Consider the following 25,406-nt stretch of genomic DNA (forward strand, 5'->3'; position numbering starts at 1 on the left):
ATGTCTCCTGTCAGAATGGAGATCCGCCTTGTTTACAAAGGCAGTTCCCCGTTCTGCCTCTGTAATAGGCGATCGTGGGTCCGCATGCAGCAGGAGCAAGAGTGCATGCCCGCCAGCAACTGTGCCTGCGTGGGCCGCTGTACAGGTACGGTGATTCTCGCAGGAGAGCCAACGTGACGCAGTATATCTGCATGAGCAGGTCGGCTAGTGGTTAAATACCACCTAAAAAAAAAAAGCTCTGTCTCAAAAAATTATAAACATTTCATTTGGGTACAGTGTTGCATTACTGAGTAATTGTCATTCAAACTGTGACAGCACTGAAAGCTGAAAATTGGTTTGGGCAGGAAGAGGCTCAAAGTGTTCGGTATGGAGGTAGTTAAAGAATTACAAGTAACCCCCTTTGGTTTACAGATGTGAGCACATGGCTTGCTGCTGCCATCTTTCTTTGTTCGGACACCATTGAGAGTATTGTGGATCCTCGCAGTTGATGATACCTTCATCTGTTGGAGTCTTGGGAGCCATCTACTTACCGTTACTGCCTGTGATGTGGCTAACATATATCTTTACAACATCGCTGTTCCCAGACCTGTTGGATTGGATGGTCTAAAACGCTCGTTTGACACACCGCTATATGATATGTGTGTCCACCACCTGTGGTAAGCGTACCTAATCTCTTCGATGTCAATTATATATGGTCACATATTGCACATGGAGTGATCTACCTATTCTGATTTACCACTATCTGCAAGGAAATACTACTCCGGGTGTTTATTTAAAGGACATTATAGGGCATTTAAGAGAGGACTTTTTATTTTATGAACTATTTTGGTACGATTTTTGAAAGTCTTTATTTGTATCCTATTATGGAAGTGTAAACTGCATATTTTGTGTAAACTGATACTTTGTTGCACTTATACACTTTTTTTTTATTAATCTGCATGACACCTTTCTCTGGAGGTTGTCTCAGAGATTTATACTGTGTCAGATTTCTCCACTTTGTTAGTTGTCATGGATAGATTTTTTCAGCTGCTTTGGACAAATCTTTTCCTAATGGTACATTGTTGCACTTATGCACTTTTGATAGTTCTTCTTAACCACTTCCCTACCCACCCATAGTCATATGACGCCCGCAGATGGGATCTCCCATCCTGGGCGGGTGTCATATGACGTCCTCCCATTCCCGGCCGCCTGGCGGCTGCGATGTCTGCCGGGCCCCCGCGATTGCCCAGGAACAAAGCAGGACCGTGGATCTGTATATGTATGCACACAGATCCACGTCCTGTCAGAGGAGAGGAGACCGATGGTGTGTTCCCAGTACACAGAGGAACACCGACCGGTCTCCTTCCCTTGTGAGTCCCTCCCCCCACAGTTAGAATCACTCCCAGGGAACATATTAACCCCTGCAGCGCCCCCTGGTGTTAACCCCTTCCCTGCCAGTCGCATTTACACAGTAATGAGTGCAATTTTATAGCACCGATTGCTGTGTAAGTGTATAATTAGTATACTTCAAAACTTATAACAAAATAGTGACATTCAATATGAATCCATAATTAATGAGTTCATGAAAAAAGTCCATAGATGGTCAACCCTTGCGATCCTATATAAAAACACCACGGTGGTTGCACACACTTGAAACTGCGCACACGTGCCCGTCACCTTATAGTGAGTGCGCTTACCAGATAAAAGCTTAATGAGAGCGTGGTAAATATATCCTTAGTCGCCACAGGGTACTCCTCCTCTTAATGGATCAGCATACCATAATTATGAGCAGTATTCATATGCACACATCCTATTCAATGGTCCCACAGATTGCAATTGCATCAGAGTCCCACAGGTCTATGCATATGTTAATCGTGAGTGATGAGTAGAGAGGAAGGTGCAATCAATGCACCCGCTGACCCAAAATGCACAGACTGTATAGTGACGCATCAACCTAAAATCAAGTCTGGATAATTGAATCAATCTGATTGCAGACTGGTTTCAAATGGCCAGTATGAGGGAATGCAAGCAGTATTGCCAGATGAGTCATTTAGGTAAACGCTGTACTACGCAAGTAAAGTAAATTCCATCAGCGATCAGTATGTGTGTACAGACACGAAGTGTGGGATAGCCTATTCAGCAGTTCCTCCTCCGTCAATTGCCAATGCAAGGCGGACTTGGCTTTCAGCTGACAATCCGTTTGTCAGTGTGCTAGTCCAGCGGACTAAGAATGACGCATGCTCTGAAGCAAGTACGAGAAGGAAGCTATTGGCTACTGGCTATTGAACTTCCTTTTTCTAGTCCCGTCGTACGTGCTGTACATCATTGCGTTAGAAATCGCCGGACTTTCGGAGTGTCCGTGTGTGGCCAAGTCCGTTCGCTATAAAGTCCGGTGGATTGTTTGCCGGACCAAGTCCGCCGGACAATTCGATCGTGTGTACACGGCATTACTCTCATCTAGTTTTCCGGTGACAACTCAAAAATGTTTTTCTTTTTTTATCTTTCTGGTGACAATAGTCACCAGGACAAGCAAACATACTGTATAGGTAGAATGATGAATTTAGAAGGGGGAGTGGCCAGAAGAAAAGATATAACCCCCCCCCCCCCCACTGTCTAAGCTGAAGCCGATTATGTGTTATATGAACTGTGCTGTGGAACACAAGCGTAATAGGCACAGAAGGTGTATCTCTCCTTTATTGCATTTATTGATTACAATTTTTGCTGTTTTTTTAAACATTTAGCCTTTAAATTTCTTAATTCAATGTCCTTTTTTTTTTAAGATCTAACATTTGGATGCACTTCACAAATAAAAATATTGCTTATTTTGTTATTCCAGAAAGTTGGAATAATGCTGGGTTAATGCTTCACCTTTAAAGTGAGCCAAGAACTACTGCTCCTACAAGGTAACTAAAATAGTCAAAGATCAGTATATTTATTATCCGGAGAACTATTGCCTTTGGATAGGAGCCCACACTGACGAATCTGCAACTATGCAGCAGTAATGGATTTTGACAGAAGGCTGCAGAGAACGTCAAATTCTATAAAATACCCTACTGAGCACAAAATAGCTCACAATATGTAGTTCTGGAGAATCCTAAAGATTTCAAACTGGTTCAACTACAAAATAATTATTTATAGTTGAACTATAACTGGAATAATACACGTTTATTCCAGTATATTTATACTCAGCATTTTAAAAAGAAATATTTAATGAAGATACTCTGGAGCAGGGTTTCTCATCCAGGGTTCCTCCAGAGGTTTCTAGGGGTTCCTTGAGCAATGAGCAATTTCATCATCTCAGATAAGTTCCCACTGATACCATTGATCTGTTTAGCTATCTGTAAGGGGATAATTCTTCCCAATGACCACAAGTCCAAGGAACATTCTTCCCACTGACCATCACACTAATATTTTATGAGTTGTAGATTTAGTCATTTTTAGTAGGGGTTTCCCGAGACTGGAAAGTTATTTCAAGGGTTCTCCTGTGTTTGAAAAGGTTGAGAAAGGCTGCCCTGGAGTATAATAAGTCAACAGATTATTAGGCCTCATTTACACCAAATACTTCAAATTGATGCCAATAGAGTAAATTACTAAAGGCAAAATAGGTCTAGTCTATGAGTGCCAATATGTTCTTTTCTATACTATACTCGCATAGTGGCACTAACATGATTAGCAAAATATAGCATGTTATACTGTAAGGAGGCTAACTCGTGTAATGTTTTCTCACACTACACTGGATGAGATAGCTAGTGTAACCTCTATGCTTTTTAGATAAAGTGCAATAAAAATAGTATAGTTATACAGAAAACCACAGAATTTAAAAAGTCATACATGGCACATTGTAAGTTAGAAGCTCCAAGTTCATATGGGGATAGGTTTCAGGGAAGGTACCTAAAAAATATCTTTGAAAAAGAGGGCAGAATATACTATTTCAAGGGAATCTCGTAAGTTAAGAAGTATAGGAGCACCCATTGCTAACTTGAAATTTGAAGTCCTGGGCCTATCATATTAATCTTTTATTCACTATTTACTGACCTGGAACAAGTATCATGTGTCAAAACACCTCATTTATGCATATTTTCCAAGTCAAGGACTCAGTGGTGAAGCAAGTGTGATGGGAGTCACTTTGGGCGGGGGGGTTGTGGAACCCACCTTACCTTAGAAAGGTCAGGAAACTCCTTGTTCAGCTCCCCAGGCCCCTCTTATGTGTATTTTACCCTGTGTCTTTTAGGGGCACATGGTGACTGAGAAAATGATGGACAGCTACTTAAAGTGGTTGTAACACACTTTTTGCTATAGGTAAGCCTATAGTAAGGCTTACCTGTAGCTACCCTGGATATCTCCTGAACCCGAATGGTTTAGGAGATATCCACTGTATTTGCATATGCCAAGGTCATCTGCACATGGGCACTGAAGCAATTGCACATACGTGGCATTTCTTCAGTTAGACTGTGCCATTACAGCAGCTCTAGCCAATCACAGTGCCGGAGCCCGCAATACCCGGAAGTAACTCCTTGAGAGATGTTGAATATCGATGGTGAAAAAGCACCTCTGCGGGGGCTTTGATCTAAGGTATATACATAATGATCTAGTATGCTATGCAAACTAGCTCATTATGCCTTAGTCTTGCAGGTTTTTTTCTTTTCTTTTTTATCTTGGGTTTTTATCTTGGGTTTACAACAATATCCCTCAAGAAATATATCAAGAGAAGTTGATTCCACCTTTTCAGACTGAGAGACTCATGGCAGATGTTAATATAATCAGCAATCTGGTGCTAGTGGTGTCCTGCTATTGTCTGTTTATTAAGGTGTTATATATTTTCTGCTAAGCATGTCTGTCCCATGGTTAGTTGTATCTTATTAATCACAACAATATCTGGGTGGGCATCGAGTCATCTAGGCTGGTTCAAGAGACTAGTTAATTAGCTCATGTTAATTCAATTTCTGGTTACAGTTTGTATTGTTCAAGTAATATGGTCAGGAGGGGACATTTCTGTGGGGTATAAAGTAAGTGTCTGAGTTTCAATAAACAGTTCCAGCTCTCAAACAAGCTACTGCCGGCTAGTCTTGTATGCTAAGGCTATAATATTTGGTTCCTATGTCCAGACTGGAAGAAGCGTTATACTGACAAAAGCACCAAAGCTGGGTGCTGGGACGGTTCAGTCGCAGCAAGTATAAGGATGCCAATCCCTGGGCTCATAATAGGACACAAATGGCAGTTCCAATAATCCTTTCCAGACATTAAAAATGCAAAGCTCATTGAACCAGCTGCTGTAGCTGAAACATGTCATGAAATAAAAGAAAGGGGCTGATGTATCAAGTGTCAGAATTTTCCATTATCAATGTTGCCCTATTGCCAACAAATTCAAAAATTGATTCCATGAATGTCACAATACAGGTTTGATTGTGATAAGTAGCTGTAAGGAAACACAGGGGTTGATTTAATAAAACTGGAGAGTGCAAAATCTGGTGCACCTGTGCATGGTAGCCAATCAAGTTCCAGGTTTTATTGTCAAAGCTTAATTGAACAAGCTGAAGATAGAAGCTGATTGGCTACCATGCACAGCTACACCAGATTTCGTACTCTACAGTTTTAGTTTAGCAACCCCACACATCTATTCTAGAAGGATCAGTCCAACTATGTTATTTCAATTTTTTAGAGGTGCAGAATAATCATTTCTGATATTACTAGTAGACTCTGTTTGTAAGCTCCCAATATGGCCAGGTGGCCATTATAAATGGTTCTTTTATGTATTATCATGGTTAAGGCAGAAAGATTTGCTGTAACATACACACATGGGTGGAAGCACCCAAATCTCCCAGATGGACAGCAAGTCAAGAATTTTGACAAGGAGAATCCAAGCCATATCAAAAGCCAAGATCTGTCTCGGCCCCCCAGGTTCCACCTACATCTGAATATCATTTTGTGAACTGATCCTTTAACAATCATACATAAAAACTTTGCCTTTAAAATTACCTTTTATATCACTAGCTGTGGTTGTTCATCTTCTAGAGCAGTGGTCATCAACTCTGTCCTCAGGGCCCACTAACAGGCCAGGTTTGCAAGATAACTGAAATACATCACAGGTGATATCATTTGCTGCTTAGTGATTGCAGTATTCTAGTCTGCATTTCCCCAAGGTAATACATAAAACCTGGCCTGTTAGTGGGCCCTGAGGACAAGGTTGATGACCACTGCTCTAGAGAACATAGATGCCCTCACCCTACTGAACATTTGCATGGCATTTGATTCAGGCTTAGCATGGTATAATAAATCAAAGATAAAGAAAAATATAGTTTACCCTAGTTAACAGTAAGGTGCTTGCTTACCTGTGATGTGCACTAGAAACACAATAGCTGAAATACTATTGGCTGCTGTCATAAGTTAAAAAGTTGTCCACAAGCTGTGATAACCTACTTCAAGTCTAGTTAACAAAAGCTGCCAATTTCATTGAGGAAGGGGCAACTTAGTTGAAATCGCTGACTTTATAAATAATGATGAGAGCAGGTATAAAGCAAAGTAATTATTTTCTTGCACATTTCAAACTTCACATCCCACCTTAGATAATTATAGCAACATTTAAAAAAAAAACACTTACCTTCTTGTATGCTGAATGCAAAGAGAAGCAGAAGGGTGTGCACCAGCCGCATGGTAACACGTCTTTGTATCTCCCCACAGACAAGTAAAAATGGGCCTGAGCTAACTCAAGGATTAACATCTTTTCTTAATCTGGTGTTGAGGGGGGCAGCGCACACTGATAAAGACAAATCTTTCCAATTAGAAGCTCATGTCATCAACATTATCCCTTGAAAAAAAGAGTCCCAGCTTAAATCTCCAATTCCAACCTCATCCTGATCTCCTGAGTTCTGCACACTGTTAACTCTATGGCACCACAGAAATTCTGAACTATCAATAATTTAATTGATAAGAGTGATGGGGCAGTGACATCTAAGATAATAATGTACAGTATGGAGGTCAGCTTCTGTTTATCCTTTCACAAAACAATGCAAATGATTTTATATGATTTTAACTATAGTGCCTTGAAAAAGTATTCAATTTTCAACGTTTGTCATGTTACAACCAAAAACATAATTGTATTTTATCGGGATTTTATGTGGTAGACCAACACAAAGTGGCACATAATTGTGAAGTGGAAGGAAAATGATAAATGTTTTTCAAAATTACCGTATATACTCGAGTATAGGCCGACCCGAGTATAAGCCGAGGCCCCCAATTTACCCCCAAAAAACTGGGAAACCTATTGACTCGTGTATAAGCCGAGGGTGAGATATGCCTGTCCATCCCTGTGTGTGTCCGTCCATCCCTGTGTGTCCGTCCATCCCTGTGTGTCCGTCCATCCCTGTGTGTGTGTCCATCCATCCATCCCTGTGTGTGTGTGTGTGCGTCCATCCATCCATCCATCCCTGTGTGTGTGTGTGTGTGTGTCCATCCATCCATCCATCCCTGTGTGTGTGTGTGTGTCCATCCATCCATCCATCCCTGTGTGTGTGTGTGTGTGTGTGTCCATCCATCCATCCATCCCTCCCTGTGTGTGTGTGTGTGTGTGTGTGTGTGTCCGTGTGTCCGTGTGTGTGTGTGTGTGTGTGTGTGTGTGTGTGTGTGTGTGTGTGTGTGTGTGTGTGTGTGTGTGTCCGTGCAGCCTTGTGTGTCCAGCCTACCTGTGTCCCAAGCCTCCGTCCGGTCCTGTCCCGAGCCTCCGTGTCGTCCCGTCCCGAGCCTCCGTGTCGTCCCGTCCCGAGCCTCCGTGTCGTCCCGTCCCGAGCCTCCGTGTCGTCCCGTCCCGAGCCTCCGTGTCGTCCCATGCCAGGATCGCCGCTCTTCGTCGGCGCCCTGGCGGCCATTCCCCTGTTCAAAAGCCGCGCCTCCCGCCTCCGCCTGTGATAGGCGGAACACTCAATTTCCCAGCAGTCTGTGTTCCGCCTATCACAGACATCGTCTCATCCTCGTCCGTAGTACGAGGATGAGCCGATGTCCGTGATAGGCGGAACACTGACTGCTGGGAAATTGAGTGTTCCGCCTATCACAGGCGGAGGCGGAGCCGGAGGCGCGGCTTTTGAAAGGTAGAATGGCCGCTGTCTGTCTGCTCGACACGCTGTTCGGGCAGTCAGACAGCGGTGACTCGAGTATAAGCCGAGGGGGGCACTTTCAGCCTCAAAAAAGAGGCTGAAAATCTCGGCTTATACTCGAGTATATACGGTAAATTAAAATTAAAAAATAAAATTACATTTTTTACAAATAAATATCTGAAAAGAGTTTGGTGTGCAATTGTATTCAGCCCTCGTAAGTCAATACTTTGTAAAACTACCTTTTACTGCAATTACAGCTGCAAGTCTTTTTGGGTATGTTTCTACCAGCTTTGCACATCTATAAAGTGACATGTTTGTTCATTCTTCTTTGAAAAATAGCTCAAGCTCTGTCAGATTGGACGGAGAACGTCTGTGAACAGCAATTTTCAAGTGTTGCCACAGATTCTCAATTGGATTTAGATCTGGACCTTGACTGGGCCATTCTAACACATGAATATGCTTTGATCTAAAACATTCCATTGAAGCTCTGGCTGTATGTTTAGGGTCATTGCCCTGCTGGAAGGTGAACCTTTGTCGCAGACTCAGGTTTTCTTCTAAGATTGCCCTGTATTTGGCTCCATCCATCTTCCCATCAACTCTGACCAGCTTCCCTATCCCTGCTGAAGAAAAGCATCCCCACAACATGATGCTGCCACCATCATGTTTCACGGTGGGGATGGTGTGTTCAGGGTGATGTGCAGTGTTAGTTTTCCGCCACAAACAGCGTTTGCTTTTCAGCCAAAAAGTTCAATTTTGGTCTCATCTGACCAGAGTACCTTCTTCCATGTTTGCCGTGTCCCCCACATGGCTACTCACAAACTGCAAACAGAACTTATTCTTTCTTCCTTTCAACAATGGCTCTCTTCTTGTCACTCTTCCATTAGGGCCAGATTTGTGGAGGGCACGACTAATCTTCGACCTCAGCTGTGGATCTCTGCAGCTCCTCCAGAGTTGCGATGGGCCTCTTGGCTGCTTCTCTGATTAATGCTCTCCTTGGACTGCCATGTTTTGGTAGGTTTGAAGTTGTGCCATACTCTTTCCATTTTCGGATGATGGATTGAACAGTGTGTTTATAACATGACAAATTGTGGAAAATTCCAAGGGGTATGAATATTTTGTTCAAGGCAGTTTTTATTTATTTATTGTGTTATGTGTGGCACCTTAGAATTCCAGTCTAAACTTTTTATATTTATTTATGCAAATATGTTTTTATTGAAAAATAGTAAAATAATAAGAGAAATGTGAAGCCATATGCGGGGAGTCTCTTAACGCATGTAGAGGAATTTTTTCTTATAGAAAAGACATAGAACATTATAAGAAGAGAGGCATCTTGTGGAATTAAGTGGAGTAGTACATAAGGGGCGGAAGGGGAAGAATGTCACATGCAATTCTCCAGCAAAGGGCAGAAGCAACAATAACTATTATTTATACCGCAATTTATATCACATTTGTGTCTATTTTCTTATTTACTATTAGCTGCGTTGCTGAGGCCTCAGTATAGTAATATTTTAGACTCTTCGTATAATTAAATTTATTAAATAATTTAATTAAAAATTACAGTTTTTTCCCATTGATAGTGATGCTTCTGTGTTTCTAGATCTCCATCTGAATATATCTTTTGCTACTATTCTAGCAAGTGGGTACACAGATGTCTGTTATTTTTTGTGTATGGATATTTATGGCTTGACAGACAATATATTGTACTGTATCATAAATAGTGTAGCCCTTTGCTAAAGCAATCTGTTCTTTTTTTTATGTAATAGTAAAGTGCCAGAATGGCAGGACTTACAAAGAAAAATCATGATTTACATTTTTACCAGGATATTGGTTTACCTTCCTAGGCTCTCTTTAGATTGTTGATGCCAGATTGTACGTTGATGCCAGATCTGAAAAACTTCAAACACAGACAGTGCCGGATTTATAAGGGGGCAAAAAGGGCATTTGCCCCAGGCCCCCCAGACACCCCCAACGACATGTATTTTCACTCAAGACTTCAGTAGTGTGTTCGTTGATGGAATTGTCCAGTTTTCAGCCTTTGCCAAGCTCCAGTCATGTCTTACTCCATCTGAATAGGCAGTTTTATTACATGGTGAAGGGCTTGCTGATACCTTTCCGGGTGTTAATGGAACTCTTAGGCCTCTTTCACACTGATGTCCCGTTCAGGCCCGCCTGTCAGTTTTTCAGGCGGACCTGAACGGGTGCTCCATAGAGCTCTATGGAGAGTCGGATGTCAGCGGTGACATGTCCGCTGACATCCGACCCGCTCCGATCCGAAAAAGTGTAACGGAGGAAAAAGCTATTTTTCCATCCGTCTGCGGATCGGATCGGATGACGACGGGCACTGCGGTCCGTCTTCATCCGATCTCCCATAGGGGAGAGCGGCGCTGTGACAGATCCGTCCCTGCGCAGTGTGCAGAGACGGAGCTGTCATCTCCCTGCTCAGCGGGGATCGGCGGAGTGATCCCCGCTGAGCAAACGGATATCCACGGGGCGGATCAGAACTGATCCGCCCCGTGTGAAAGGACCCTTAGAAAATGTTTGAACATAATGGTCACTAGTTGTTCAGGAGAAAGGTCATTCAGCAAATTGTCACTGATAAAGAATTATCTGAGAACCACCATGACCCAGGAAAGACTAATGGCCCATACACACGATCAGAAAATTGTACAATAAATACCACTTTCAAATTGATCATATGATAGTCTGATCGTTAATACACAGCTTTTGAGAGCCGATGACGAAAATTCATATGATATTATCCGATTGGACAAGCGCAAAAATATTTCTCGTATGATACCAGATCATACGATTTTTGTTTTATCAGTACAGTTGTCAATCAAAAATACAATACAAATACACTACAGCACATTACATCACTTCCAAATTTTTATTCTGTCATAAGAGAATTTTTATAACTTTCGTAAACTCTTTCAATAGGAGACTAGCATGCAAAAAAAAAAAAATGATCATTCGTCCGATAATCTCATTGTGTGTAGCAAGCATAAGTGCACTGTGCCTAATGGATGTCGAGAACAGTGTCCTCAAGATGATACAGTTTGATGAGTTAGTTAAATATTTTGCACATGCTAAGTGCAGGAAGAAAGACTTTTTGTAAACATTGTAGTGTGATGCATAACTGTGATGTATGACTTGCAAGTTTCAATTACCTCGGTAATGTGTATTCTTACAGTCAATAAAATTGAGGGAAAAAAAAAAAATCTGAAAACTGTCTTCTTCGGAAACGAAATGATATATATATTTTTGAACAAATGCGGTTTATCATTAATTTCAGTTCACCTTTTTGTCATATAATTTAATTTCTATGTGGAAGGGCCCCCAAACAAAGTGCCCTGGGCGCCCCAAGGTCTAATCCGGCATTACACAAAGCTAAATATATATATGTACTAGTGCCCAATCAAACCAACAGTTATCCATTAATTTGCAGGTCTAAAGCCTCGTACACACGATCAGATTTTCCGCAGACAAAACCTTGGAGTTTTGTCCGAAGGCGTATGCCTGGATTTTGTTTTGCTTACCAACGCCAAGGACTTGTCGGACAACAAACGCAAACATAGTGACGTACTACGTGTTTTTTCAGCTCTTTAGCGCCACCCTTTGGGCTCCTTCTGCTAATTTTTGTGTTAGTAGAAGTTTGGTGAGTGTTGATTCAAGCTTTTCATTTCACTCTTTTCATTTAGCGCTTTTCAGTTCGTGCTTTTCAGTTAGTTTCTGAACAGCCGTTCTTCAACCAGACATGTTGCGGAATAGGAGGAGATAACGTGGCCTTGGTTTGCTTTGACCCAAGTTCAGTACAGGAACAGGAGAAGGAGGAGCTTGTGGACCAAAAATTGGTTGCTTTATTAATCATGACCAATTATGTCCTATGCCTTTGCTACGGGAGCTCCAGGAGAATAATCCGGATGTTTTTTGGAATTATCTCCAGATGGACCCCTGCTTTCACCAACTGTTTGCATTGTTGACCCCCTATATTAAGAAGCAGGACACATGCTTTTATTTAATTTTTTGGTTGAATAAAACTTATTTGGCTTGTTATATTTTTGGATGCATAGAATGCACTTTTTCGTTAAGTTCTATTGGCAGATAGCATGTCTAATTTTATTTGTTTTCTTTTTTTAATGCACAATAAAAAAAATTGTGGAGAATAATACTTGGCTATGTGTTTTACTTCAAATGACAGTTTGGGAGTAGGCAGTTACATTTAAAAAAAATACAATGTAAGCGACACCAACATAGTTGTATCTTTGATCTTAAAAACTACGGGATAATGGTGTTGTTGTAACTTGCCAAAAAAAAAAAAAGCATAATGATATTATTCTTGATATCACTGGGGAAAAAAAAGCCTTTGAAAATTAGTTTGCAATAACTCAATCAGTATCACCAGCAATGCAGCTTCCTTATTATCTCATTAAAGAAGAAGAGAATGTGCGCTGCATTTCGAGATTTCCTAATTTGCATCGTCACGAATGTTAATTCTCCATTACGAATGCTAGTTTACAAGATCCTCGTCCTTGCTTCCGAGCATGTGTGTTTGTACTTCGGACTTTTGTCCCATGGACTTGTGTACAAACGCTCGGGAAAATCTGAAAACAGACACTTGTATGCGGAAAATTTTAAAACCTGCCATCCAACATTTGTCCATGGAAAATCCGACAACAATTATCCGATGGAGTGTACAAACGGTTGGATTTTCCCGCAACAGCCTGTCATCACACATTTCCCATCGAAAAATCCAATCGTGTGTACGTGGCTTAAGGCTTCATGTACACTGCTGCTGGTAAACGGACGTTTAGGAGCAGTTGGGCATTTTTTTCATCTGCCATTGAACTCTCTTCTGTTATCTTATCAGTACATATACACTGGGTTGTTTATAGTCATTTTTAGGCAGTTGAGTTTGGAAGCATTTTTTGGAAAGTAAAAAAAAAAAAAAGCGTTCAGGATGGATGTTCAGAGGCATTTCAAACCCCAAATGCCTGTAACAGCTTGTAAACGTGGTAACGCGTGTTTAGCCACATTTCGTTTACAGCCATATTAATGGAGATACATGATTATTTGAAAAAAATTGCAAAATTATTTTTTTTAAACGCTCCTAAAATGCGAACACGGATAAACACAGCATGTAAACATTGTTTACTATCTGTCAAGTTAAATCGTTCAGAGGTGGTATTAAAATGTCCCGTGTACATTAAGCCTAATTGTTCTTTACAACGATGTGCAACCTCCTTTCCCATGAAGAGAATGAACAACATGAACGTCTGTCAGACATTAGAAACCCCAATTGTCTTACTACCGTGACTCATCACTGCTCTGTTATACTTTACTCTTCTATAAGGCTCTGTTCACATCTAGGTGTTGCTATTTTACAGGCGTTTTTCGTGCGTTTTTGCAGAGTTTTTGTACAGGCGATTGCAAGGTTAAAAGGTCACCAATGTAAAAGCAGTAAAACGCCTGTAACCTGCCAAAAAAGAAGCTCCTGTACTTTTTTGTGCGACAGGTGTTTTACCAGAACGCTCAGATGTGAACAGGGGCCATTGAAATTAATGGGATTTGTCTTGTTGGGCGTTTTTAGAGCTGAGGCTTACAGCAGAAAAACGCCTAAAAACACCTACCCTGTTTCGCCAAGAATAAAACCTAGCATGATGGTCGGTGATGGCTTCAATATAAGCCCTACCCCCCCAAATAAGCCCTACCCTGTTTCCCTGAAAATAAGCCCTACCCTGAAAATAAGACCTACAAGGACTTTAACTAGGGCTTATTTGGGGGGTAGGGCTTATATTGCAGGCATTACAGACAATAACGCTAGGTCTTATTTTCGGGGAAACAGGGTAGGTATGAACGGAGTCTAAAACATCCGTATTTAATGGACTGTATTTCTACTTCAGTCAATTTTCTCATTTCATATGAGAAAGCATTAGGTGGTGTAGTATTTCAGCACTAACACAATAAATTCTGTTTGAAACCTAAAACTGTGTATAATGCTGACTTATAACATAATTATGAATAGGAATGGATAACTAAAAAATAAAAAAAGACTGAAGGAATATGTCTCAAACGTGTTTATTACAGGTACGTATATAGAGCTGTCAATTTATGCAGTGCTGCACACACACACACACATATATATATATATATATATATATATATATATATATATATATATATATATATATATATATATATTGTACATTCACATCAGTCCCTGCCCTCAAGGAGCTTACAATCTAAGGACCCTAACTCACATTCATATACACACACTAGAGCCAATGTAGACAGGAGCCAATTAATCTACCTGCATGTCTTTGGGATGTGGAAGGAAACCGGAGTACCCGGAGGAAACCCACGCAGGCACAGGGAGAACATGCAAACTCCAGGCAGGTAGTGTTGTGGTTGAGATTCAAACCGACAACCCTAGTGCTGCTAGGCGAAAGTGCTAACCACTTAGCCACATATATATTTTGGTAATTCGCACAAAGGAAGTCCAGCTGAATATTTCTACCCAACCTTAGGCCAAATACAGTTGTGATACCACAAGTTTTAGGTCACAATACATTATCGTTGATGAGACCTCTGTAAATCATTTTGACACGGAGACAAATCAACAAAACATTGGGGTTAATTTAGTGAAGGGAAAGAAACTGAAACTAATTGAAAAGTTCACTTTTTTTTTACTGCACTTAATAAATTAAACATGAAGGCCGCCGATCAATCAGATGCTAGCAAATATCCTGTTTTTTTTTTTTATCTTGCACACAATTCGGTATCCAAAGTGAACCGCTCACTAGTAAAGAGGACGGTTTCTTCTCCCTTAAATCCCACTTTCTCTCCAAACACAGGATCACCCATAGAAACATTAAAATTAGGGCTGTTACTGATTGAAAATTTTGTGTTTGATTCATCGTTTTTTTTTTTTATCAATTAATCTACTCATTTTTATTAATTATAACGCACATACTCCTTGCATTGCAAGTCTGCATTAGTCAGTGGTAAATGTGGTATACACTATATACAATCACCCGACACTAGGTTCACACAAAAACGTAACCTGTGCTTATCGGAACCCTCCCACCCCGGTGTCACATTTGACACCTTTCAGGGGGGAGGGAGGTGCAGATACCTAAGACAGGTATTTGCACCCACCTCCGGGCATAGACTCTCATGGAAGTTTACGCCTCTTCCTGTCCCACCCTGCTGTCTGCTGGGACACACACGGGTCCCAGAGACAGTGCGGACCATTCTCATTGCGCTGCGGGACACGAGCATACGCAGTAGGGAACCAGGAAGTGAAGCCGTAATGCTTCACTTCCTGATTCCCTCACCAAGAATGGCGCCGGCAGCAGCTGAGAGCCGAGCGATTGCTCGGCTTCGGCTGCCGACATCGCTGGACTCCAGGAAAGGTAAGTGTCCATTTATTAAAAGTCAGCAGCTGCAGTATTTGTAGCTGCTTTTAAAAAAAAAAAAAAATTGCCGGACTCCCGCTTTAACTTCACAGTTCACACAAATAAGTTTTAAATTCAAACTGTAGCACTGATGTAAGTCATTTTTTTTCCCACAGTAGCGTGACAATCCCTTCACCTCCGGTCTAACTAATCACTCTCACCTTATGGCATGGACCCCTGTGCAAACAGGTGGTCATGCAAGCGGGTATCAAAAGGGTTAACACTGACCATAAACTTCTCTCACTTCTCCTTAGATCTCAGCAAAGACGCCAGGTCATGGGTAGAAAGAAAAGATCTAAGTGCTCACCGCTTAAGTATAAGATTTCATTTTTGTGTTCAAACACAAACTACTCACATAAAGATGATAAAAACACAGCATGTAAAGCCGACAATCATGTTAGTTCCGTAGGGCAGCAGCGGGTGACGTCATGCGTAGCTCCTCCCCCATACGCGTTACGTTCAATCAGGACTTCAACGTCACCAGACTCCTCCCCCCCTTCCCTTCGTTGGCAGATAGAGGCACTTGGGGAAGGGGGGGGGGGGAGTCCAGTGACATCGATGTCCGTGACGTCACCGGATCTCTGATGGAACTCCATGAAGTCCCAAAAGCCAGTGGAGAGGTGAGTACCGATCAAAAGAATTTTGATCGATCAAAAAAATTTATCAATTAATCAAGGAATTAATCTTTATATTTCACAGCCCTAATTAAAATGTTCTCTACAGCATCTACCAAAATGCAGTGATCCCTTGTGCCTTGAAGCATCAGTGAGAGAAATACATTTGAGTCACATTTAAGTCCAAGGGAACAATGTTTAAAAGTAGGTTTATATTATTTGTTTTGTCAAATTGCTTCTATTGCTGCTTTTCTATACCTACAGAAATCTGTCAGCATAATCCAGAGGAAAAAAATCAATACAAATCATTTCTGGTAGTCTCTCTATTGAAACCTTAAAACCCAACTCCAGCCAGATCATCTTTTTTACCTTTGAATAGAGAAAAAGGTAGAGGCTCTGTAGGGGATGCTGGATCAAAAAGCGGACTGTTCAGAATTATATTTACTTTCTATAAATTTACTTTAACTATGTACAGTATTTAGCTGTGTGCCTGGAGACCAGTTTAAAAATGTGTCACTTGCAATTTTAACAAATACGTATGGAATAATGAGGATTGCTGCAAGAATTTACAGGAGGTTTTGTCATTATACAGTAACTTAGAAGCTGTATCCTCAGCCCCAAACTCGCTCATCCTTGCTTTGTGCACTGGTGTGCAGTCACGTTGGAACAGGAAGGGGTCACCCCCAAACTGTTCCCACAAAGTTGGGAGCATAAAATTGTCCAAAATGTCTTGGTATGGTGACGCCTTGCGAGTTCCCTTCACTGTAACTCAGGGGCCAAACCCAACTCCTGAAAAACAACCCCACACCATAATCCCTCCTCCACCAAATGATTTGGACCAGTGCACAAAGCAAGGTCCATAAAGATATGGATGAGGGAGTTTGGGGTGGAGGACCTTGACTGGCCTGTACAGAGTCCCCACCGCAACCCGATAGAGCACCCTTGGGATGAATTGGAGCAGAGACTGTGAGCCAGACCTTCTCATCCACATCAGTGCCTGACCTCAGAAATGCGCAAACATTCCCATAGACACACTCCTAAACCATGTGGACAGCCTTCCGAGAAGAGTTGAAGCCTTGATAGCTGCAAAGGGTGGGCCAATTCAATATTGAACCCTACGGACTAAGACTTGGATGCCATTCATGTGCGTGTAAAGGCAGGTGTCCCAATACTTTTGGTACTATAGTGTGTATGTATGTATATATATATATATATATATATATATATATATATATATATATATATATATATTTTTTTTTTATTTTTTTTATTATTATTATTATTTATTTTTTTAAAGTATATATTTAGATTCCTTGCTGTTTTGAATGCTTGTCTTTCCTGGTTGTCCATTTTGATTTTCTTTTCATTAGATCTCACGCACACATGCACTGGGGGGAGTTACTAAAACTGGAGTACTCAGAATCTGGTCCAGCTGTGCATGGTAGCCAATCAGCTTCTAACTTCACCTTGTTCCATTAAACTTTGGCAATAAAACCTGGAAGCTTATTATTTTTTTCATTGATGTTTTCTGATGTATGCATCTATTAGGTTGTGCACTTTTTGTTATAAATTTTTATTATTGGAGAGCTACCTTGACCTCGTTTTAGATGTGCTTGATTAGAGAAGATAGAACCATTAGTGGTTTATGGGGGGGCTATTCAGACTGCTAATCTGGATGGCTGTTGAGCCTATAGATAAACTGGGCCATTTGGACTCCACTGGTTTGTTTCTTTGGGGGCAACCTGAGGAAAACAGGGGTGGTAGTCCTCCCAACACCTGGTTATACTAAGTGAGGTTTTCCCTCATTAAATGGGGGCACTGATATCTTCCAGCACTTTGTGAGGAGCTTGTCTATTATGTGAAAGATATACAGTTTGATGGACCTTAGAGACATCTGTGTTCAGCATACTATATACGGGGTTTTTTTGTGTGAAGGTTAACCTCCCTAGCGGTAATCCCGAGTCTGGCTCGGGCTGCAATTTCAGTACCACGAGCGGTAACCCCGAGCCAGACTCGGGATCACATCTTACAGATTACAGTACTGTATAAAAAATGACACACCCCCTTTGTCCCTAGTGGTCTGTGCAGTGCCCTGCATGCACTTTTATATTATAAATACTGTTTTTTTCTGCCTGGAATTTGGAGATTGTCCATAGCAACCAAAAAGTGTCCCTTTATGTTAAAACTGATTTTAGACCAACTAGAAAACAGCGATAATAAATTAGAATCACTTGCAGAATTGAGCGATATCGATTTGTGGGGAAATTTGTCATCAAACACTAAATCTAATGACAGCGACAGTTCTGCAAATGAGCAAATTTCAGTGTTTTTGGATTTGATTACATTATTGAATAATTTTTATTATTGTTTATTATCATTATTTATTATATTATAAACTTTATCATACCCGGGATGTCTACTAGACTTTTGTTTGAACAGATTTAAGAGAGTTATTCCTAAGAATTACAGGCCTACAATATAAAACGCCAAATTTCCATGCAAAATAATTGTACCGCTTTCAGCACCTAAAATCAGAAATAATCATACCGCCAGGGAGGTTAAGGTGCTTTGGGGGGGGGGGGGTCGAAAGGTGAATATCTGTAAGTATAAAGCATATGTACATACACGCTTACTTTCTGAAATAAAGTGAAAAGTATATACACTCTAAAAGATGTGGACATGCATAATGGGGATGCTTGTCAAACCCATTATGCTTTAAAGCAGTTGTATACCCAAATTCTACACTTTTATCTACAGGTAAGCCTATAATAAGGCTTACCTGTAGGTAAAATTAATATCTCCTAAACCTGTATCGTTTAGGAGATATTTCCTTTGCATGCAGCTACTGACGTCAGCGGCACATGCGCTCTGAATGCCCTTGTGAAGGTCCGGCAGCATGCGCGGGAGTGACGTAATCGCGGCTCTGTCCACTCACAGTGCCAGGGCCGTGAACCCGGAAGACACACCAAGGGCAAGATGTCAGCTCCCTTGGCGTGGACCGGGCTTATACACTAAAAGATGTGGACATGCATAACGAGGATGCTTGTCAAACCCATTATGCTTTAAAGCAGTTGTATACCCAAATTCTACACTTTTACCTACAGGTAAGCCTATAATAAGGCTTGCCTGTAGGTAAAATTTATATCTCCTAAATCTGTACGGTTCAGGAGATATTCCCTTTGCATGCAGTCACTGACGTCAGCGGCACATGCTCTCTGAATGCCTGGCTGAAGGTCTGGCAGCATGCGCGGGAGTGACAAAATCGCTCCTCCGACCACTCACAGCGCCAGAGCAGCGAACCCGGAAGGCACACCAAGGGCAAAAATGTCAGCTCCCTCGGCGTAGACTGGGCTCCGATACGGGGGCTTCGTCCTGAGGTATTTCATAATGAGTATACTAGCTCATTATGACTTTGCCTTGCAGAGTTTTTTTTTCTTTTCTAATGTCCGGTTTTACTACCGCTTTAATAGTGCTAATAATGCCCTGGGTGCAGAATTAAAGTTTAAACAACCAAAAATCTTCTAAACATGTTATTAAAGAGCAGGGAGGAAGTGTGGTCAAAAAGCAGGCAGGACGAAAAGCCATAGATCAGGTAGGAAGAGTGGCTAAAGATCAGGCAGGAGGCAGGGACAAAGAGAAGGCAGGAAGCAGAACCAGAGAGTAGGCAGGAGGTGAGCCAATGGTAGATCGTCATGGTCAGAATCGCGTGGTCACCCTTCTTAAGCTATACATACTTAATACAAAATGACTCAGACAAGATATGTGCCAATCAGCAGCAGGGTTAAACCATTTAATTGCCAGCAATGTACAGATATTTGGCAATTTTGGAAGCTGTTCTTGTGTATCTCAGGATAGTGCAGCTCTCAAACAAACAATTAGATTTTATGACAAATAAGAAGAACAACAAGATGGTAGCAATTCCAGCAAAACGTTTCTCAAAGGGGAAAAATGGGTTCTCCAGTGTTTGCATAATACATATTTATTTACAGCACTCCAATCATGCGAGTATGAGCTGAACATCATTTCATCTTGAAATCTACTTAAATAGCAATCCAGTGACGAAAGCAATCCCTCAGCCATTCCTTATAAAGTGTTTAAAACATGATGTAGTCTTGCCCAGCAGGACGTAGAATGAGCTTACAGCTCTTTGACAACAATGCAGAACTCCCATATAAAATAAGATAAAAATGCATGGAAATGCAAAGCCAGTTTTTTCTACCTTCCTGATACAGGAAGGCCATGCAAGGAAAGGAAGCTGGCATCATTCTTCTTGTGCCACCCTTAGCCGTTGGGTGCCACATCTCCATATCCAAGGTACAAATAAAAATGGATCAGTCCTTCCCTACATCATCCAGATTGCACTCCGCTTGAAAACCAAGCACCCCAAAAGATGAAGCACCAGGTTAACTCTTTCCCATCTTAGCAATAAGTTCATCACAAATCTTGGTGAGCTCTTCAATCTCCTTATTCTGAAACCACAAAAGAAAAGTGCATGAGACTCAAATATGACTGACAGAACAGGTCAATTCTGATCCTAAAGTGTACCTGCAGTCAACATTATTTGGATAGAGTGGAAATTGATTAATCCAGTCAGATTGGGGTTGTTTTTTTGCTCCCTTGGACAAAAATTTCTCTTAAATTTCTACCATAGAGATGCAAAAATAAATGCCTGGAAATCTCCTTGGTTCACAACACGTTACAAGCTGACCATACAAAATCCTTTAGATCTAGCAACAACTGGAGACTGTCCGACTGGAGAAAACTGATTGGACAGTTAAAGTGGAAGTAAACCCATTAAATTAACAGTTTAAAAAAACAGTTACATTCTCGGCATGCCAGGAATGTAACTGCCACATTGGCTGTGCTCTCAAACAAACTGTTAAACCATCCAATTGCTGGTGTCATAACTGGTCACATGTGCAACAATATGGCAGTTGAAGATTAAACAGAGGTCAAGATGCCAGCTTCCTTGGCTGAAAATGATAGGAGGGTTTACTTTCACTTTAAGCTGATGCACACAAATTTACAATACAATACAATTTAGTAATTTTAACTGATTTGTGCACTAATGAGATAAGGAAATTGAAAATCGAATTTCTGATTTAAAAAAATGCATAGTGTAGAAAATACTGCATTCCTCAAGAACCCTCATGATCAGAGGTCATTAAAAAGCTTAGATGCATAGGCAAAAATATAGCAGCATCAATTACCTAGACAAAAACTCATATGCATACCCTCAATATATTTTTCTAATTTGTATAAGACTTTTATTCTAAACACTATTTTAATAATGAGCATTCTAATTACCAGTGGGGGCTGGAGTTATCAGTGGCACCAGAGATTAAGAGCCACCAGCCAAGCAAAGTGTCAGCTGGTGGCTCTCAAAGGGGAAACAATTAATAACATGTTTTGCAAGACACATCATGCTAGAAAAAATGAATATACAGATTCAGGTTGGGACGGAGTTAAAACTCTAGATCAGTAGAACAGAAAATATGCAGGTGCCCTTTCCTCTGTTGGCTGTAGAATGGTAAACTATGGCAGCTTGGCATATAATCCATTATGTTTTAAACGCAACATTTTGTATACTTGTGTGATATGGCTGATGACAAAAGGGACAGAACTTGCAGGAAGAGGCACATTATTCGGATGTGCTGTTCCTTACACTACTTTATGATTAAAATTTAAGAGGGGTTGAGAGAAAGGAACCATTTGGAACACTGAGGCATAAGGTCTCAGAAAAAGGCAGATGATTGAATCCACGAAGCAATAAAGATCCAAAGTTGAGAAATAGAACACATCTGAAGTTATTTGGACAAACCGTACTGAACACTGCTTTTTACTACAAGCATTCAGAAACAACGTCTAACCTTTTGTTCCAGGGTCCTCTCCAAAGCATCCACTCGGAGCTGTTCCTTCCTCAGACTGGCTTGGTATGCTGCCTGTTCCTGCAGAGACTTGGTACGCACCTGGGCAATATCTGAATTAGCCCTATAAGAAAAGATCACACACTGTCAAATACAATGCAGACACATGTAGGAAAAGCAGATCACAGAAACCCGTGCCAAATCCAAGTAATACATTTTTTATTGGCTGCTCCCAGCCTGTTACATTTAATTTTGCTGTATCATATTATCCTACCTATCCAGTTTTTCCTCAGCATGGATTTTCAGAGCATGGTATCGCTGTTCTTCTTTCTTCACTCGTGCCAGATATTCCTGAGCGCACTTCTTCAGCACCTCCTCATTCTGTAGATAGATTGGAAAGATGGAGGGGGAAATGATCTAGTCATTCAAAACAGCTTCACAAGAAGAGCAAGAAGTTTGACCAAAAGTACCCAAATGAAGAACTGCTACTCATAGCTACCAGATTCTTATTTTCTCCCCAATATCACAACATGAAACATCACATCGCTATGAGAAGTCCTTCTTACAGACAATTTAAATCATTAGATCCTTAGATCTTCAAGAATGAAGCAACTAGAGTGCAGAGTTTTGTTTCAAGCCACTTGCCTTCCGGAAGCCTTCCAGCACATCTTTCATCTTCTCGTATCTTCGAAAGAGATCTGCCAATGACTTTTCCACTGAATTCAAGTCAGAGAGTGCTTGTTCTTTTTCTATAATAAGCTGCTGTACTGTATGATGTGACATGGACTTCTCCCTCTGCTCATCCTCTGTTCAAAGGAAAATGAAAAACAAAGTTGGCCTTTTATGAACAAGTTTTGTTTTCTATGTACTAAGGGCAGTATCCAAGGTAAGACCTTCATGTCATCTTAGGTTGAGGCTTGAACACATTATGGAGCCATGTGTTTAAAACGCTGGTGCTTTTTACATTCCAGTCTCTAATTTATCAAAGAATTTTACCTAACTGGTGATTGTGTGTGGCAATGTTCCTGTCACTTGTCATATCCTTCCTTCAGTTTCTGCTAGAAGCTCAGTGTGACATCCACTAACTACTCCTTCCTGTAATCAGTGTAGTTGGAAGCATAAAGAAATTAGGTACAGATGTATTCTCCTTATCCTTCCTCTACTAGACTACTGTTAAAAATAGTATATCAATTCTAGAAGCAGCAATTTAGCAGAACTTATCGGGGATGATGTACTAAAGGCAAATAGTCTGTTGACGTTGCAAGAGAATTTTCCCTGAATGCAGTGAGGATCTGCTGACCTCCATTATCCAATCACGTGCAAGCAAAAATTGTGTTTTTTTTTTTTTTTTCTTTGCACATGGTTGGGTAATCTTTGCATTTAAATGTGATTTTTTACTACATTCATTAACCTAAGGGAAAATTCCCTTGCAACGTGAGTAGCCTATTTGTCTTTAGTAAATTAATTCCATGGAGAACTAACAGTGGCATAACTAGAACTAACTAGGCCCCGATACAAGAAACCATGAAGGGCCCCCCTGATCCCGACAGGGACCTTTCCTTCGTGCCCGGTGGCGGAATGCCAGGGCCCGGTCGCAAGTGGGTGGCTGCATATAAAGGAACCAATTTCTCCATTTCCCCCCTGCTTCTCCTGCTCTCCCTCCCACAGGCATTCAGTGGCTGTAGGAGGAAAATGGAGAGATCGCTTCCTCTATGTCAGCGTTTCCCAATCTTTTTTCCAGTCAGGGCACCCTTGACATATACCCCTAAGTGAATGGGGATGTACTGCAACCACTCCACAACAGTGTGCATTGAACGCAGTTGCAGCATAGTGATGCATTTAGTGGGTTCAAACAGGCAGTAAGAAGGCAACATATTGCCTCTTTACCAGCTGTCATATGCCTCTCAAAAGTCTGAAAATCTGAGCATGGATCACAACATTTTTTTGCTGGTATTATGAACAAACGGGGAAAAAAAAATCAGTTCTGACTGTACACATATAGGTGGTCAGGATTAAAAGCACATAAATAAAATGTGCATACATACATGTAAACAAACATGTACGCACACACATACATAAACACACATATACTGTAGATATAAGCACACATATATATATAAAACACATACGGTATATAAATACACGCACACTCATATATAAACACACACATGTATAAATGCACATATGCACACACATATAAACACATGCACACACATACATGCACACAGGGCTTTTTTTCCTGCCGGAATGGCGTACCGCCACCTCTGGCACTGGCCCCGTTTCTGTGTCTCCAAATAACAGCGCAGTTCTCCCACACAGAATCCTCCCTGTTCTGCTTATCTCAATAACAGCAGAGGAGGGGGCAGGTCGTGGCATAGTTGAGGGGGTGGTACCCCAATTCAGTAGCTGCCAATGTTCCGTCAGAACACCGGCGACCCATCACCTAGTGTTGCTTAGTGCGGTCTGCAAACTATGGGGTTCGGAAAGGCAGGAGCAGGAAAGGCGGAGTGATCTGACATTGGTCTCCTCCTGGTCAAGTTCCACCCACCAATGGGCAACAGGTGGCAACAGTTCTTCTCCCACTCCCTCTTCTCTTCTCCCCTCCAGCGTGCACAGGTACATTCTTTGATACTGGTGCCATAGAATAAGGAGAAATAAATAGCAGGCTTTCCACAAAGCAGAAGAATGAGGGAGCAAGATAGAGCCCTGTGTACAGTAAGACTCGCGTATGTGGCTCAGCAGTGTCTTCTAGAACTAACTTGTAAAACTTTATTTTACAGGAAGCTGGGATGTAATAGTTTCTACAGAGGGATTGGACTGGGGGATTCAAATGAAGTGATTATCTGTGCCTCATGCAGGGCAATGTTTTACTGAGACATGGATGTACAGGTGTTCCATATATCCCTGTGCCGGAAGTTCCATTGTTATCTATTGGGACAAAGGAGCTGTACCGACACAGCTGCTGTTCTCAGTGTGACATTGGTACAAGGTGGGGGTTGAGCTTTACTGGAGGTGGAGAGGAGATTGGGGCTGCTGGGTAAGATCTGAGCTGGGGTGGATATGGGCTTGAGGAGAGGGGTTTGTACCGGCTAGAGGGGTTAATTTATGGCTGTATTCTGTACACTGGCCTGGGCATCACTTACTGCACACTCTGCATTACTTACTCCTGATCCCTGCACTCTCTACATTACTTACCCCTGCATTCTGTGCATCATATACTTCTGATCCCTGCATTCTCTGCACCATCCTTTACTCTGTGTGTTAACTGAAGGTTCTACCACTTATCCATTTGGTCACAAGCAACCTTTGAGGTAGCACGGAGGGAGGGGGTTTGTGGTTAAGTTCCTGCACCTATTCTCTGAGAAAAAGGCCCTGCATGCACATACACATACATGCACACACACA

At 41.4% G+C, this 25,406-nt stretch overlaps 2 protein-coding genes across 10 annotated transcripts in view; both read right to left on the minus strand.

The window, feature by feature from the left end:
• LOC143930780 (uncharacterized) overlaps window positions 1-6,715 on the minus strand; it is a 23,653-nt gene extending 16,938 nt beyond the window's left edge. The window contains exon 1 of the mRNA XM_077455360.1: window positions 6,578-6,715. Within this exon, the coding sequence (XP_077311486.1) occupies window positions 6,578-6,629 (52 nt within the window). The 5' untranslated portion in view covers window positions 6,630-6,715. The remainder of the gene's footprint in view (window positions 1-6,577) is intronic.
• A 13,182-nt stretch (window positions 6,716-19,897) lies between these two features.
• The window catches only part of TACC2 (transforming acidic coiled-coil containing protein 2), a 295,989-nt gene continuing 290,480 nt past the window's right edge, over window positions 19,898-25,406 (minus strand). For all 9 annotated transcript variants that reach the window (XM_077455365.1, XM_077455362.1, XM_077455366.1 and 6 more), the window contains 4 exons: window positions 22,647-22,807; window positions 22,276-22,382; window positions 22,005-22,125; window positions 19,898-20,603 (listed from right to left, as the gene is read on the minus strand). In XM_077455365.1, the coding sequence (XP_077311491.1) occupies window positions 20,538-20,603; window positions 22,005-22,125; window positions 22,276-22,382; window positions 22,647-22,807 (455 nt within the window). In that variant the 3' untranslated portion in view covers window positions 19,898-20,537. The remainder of the gene's footprint in view (window positions 20,604-22,004; window positions 22,126-22,275; window positions 22,383-22,646; window positions 22,808-25,406) is intronic.

Source organism: Lithobates pipiens, unplaced genomic scaffold (assembly GCF_037356315.1).
Source record: "Lithobates pipiens isolate NorthernLeopardFrog02 unplaced genomic scaffold, aLitPip1_a1.2 Scaffold_25, whole genome shotgun sequence".
In the NCBI taxonomy this organism is placed as follows: domain Eukaryota; kingdom Metazoa; phylum Chordata; class Amphibia; order Anura; family Ranidae; genus Lithobates; species Lithobates pipiens.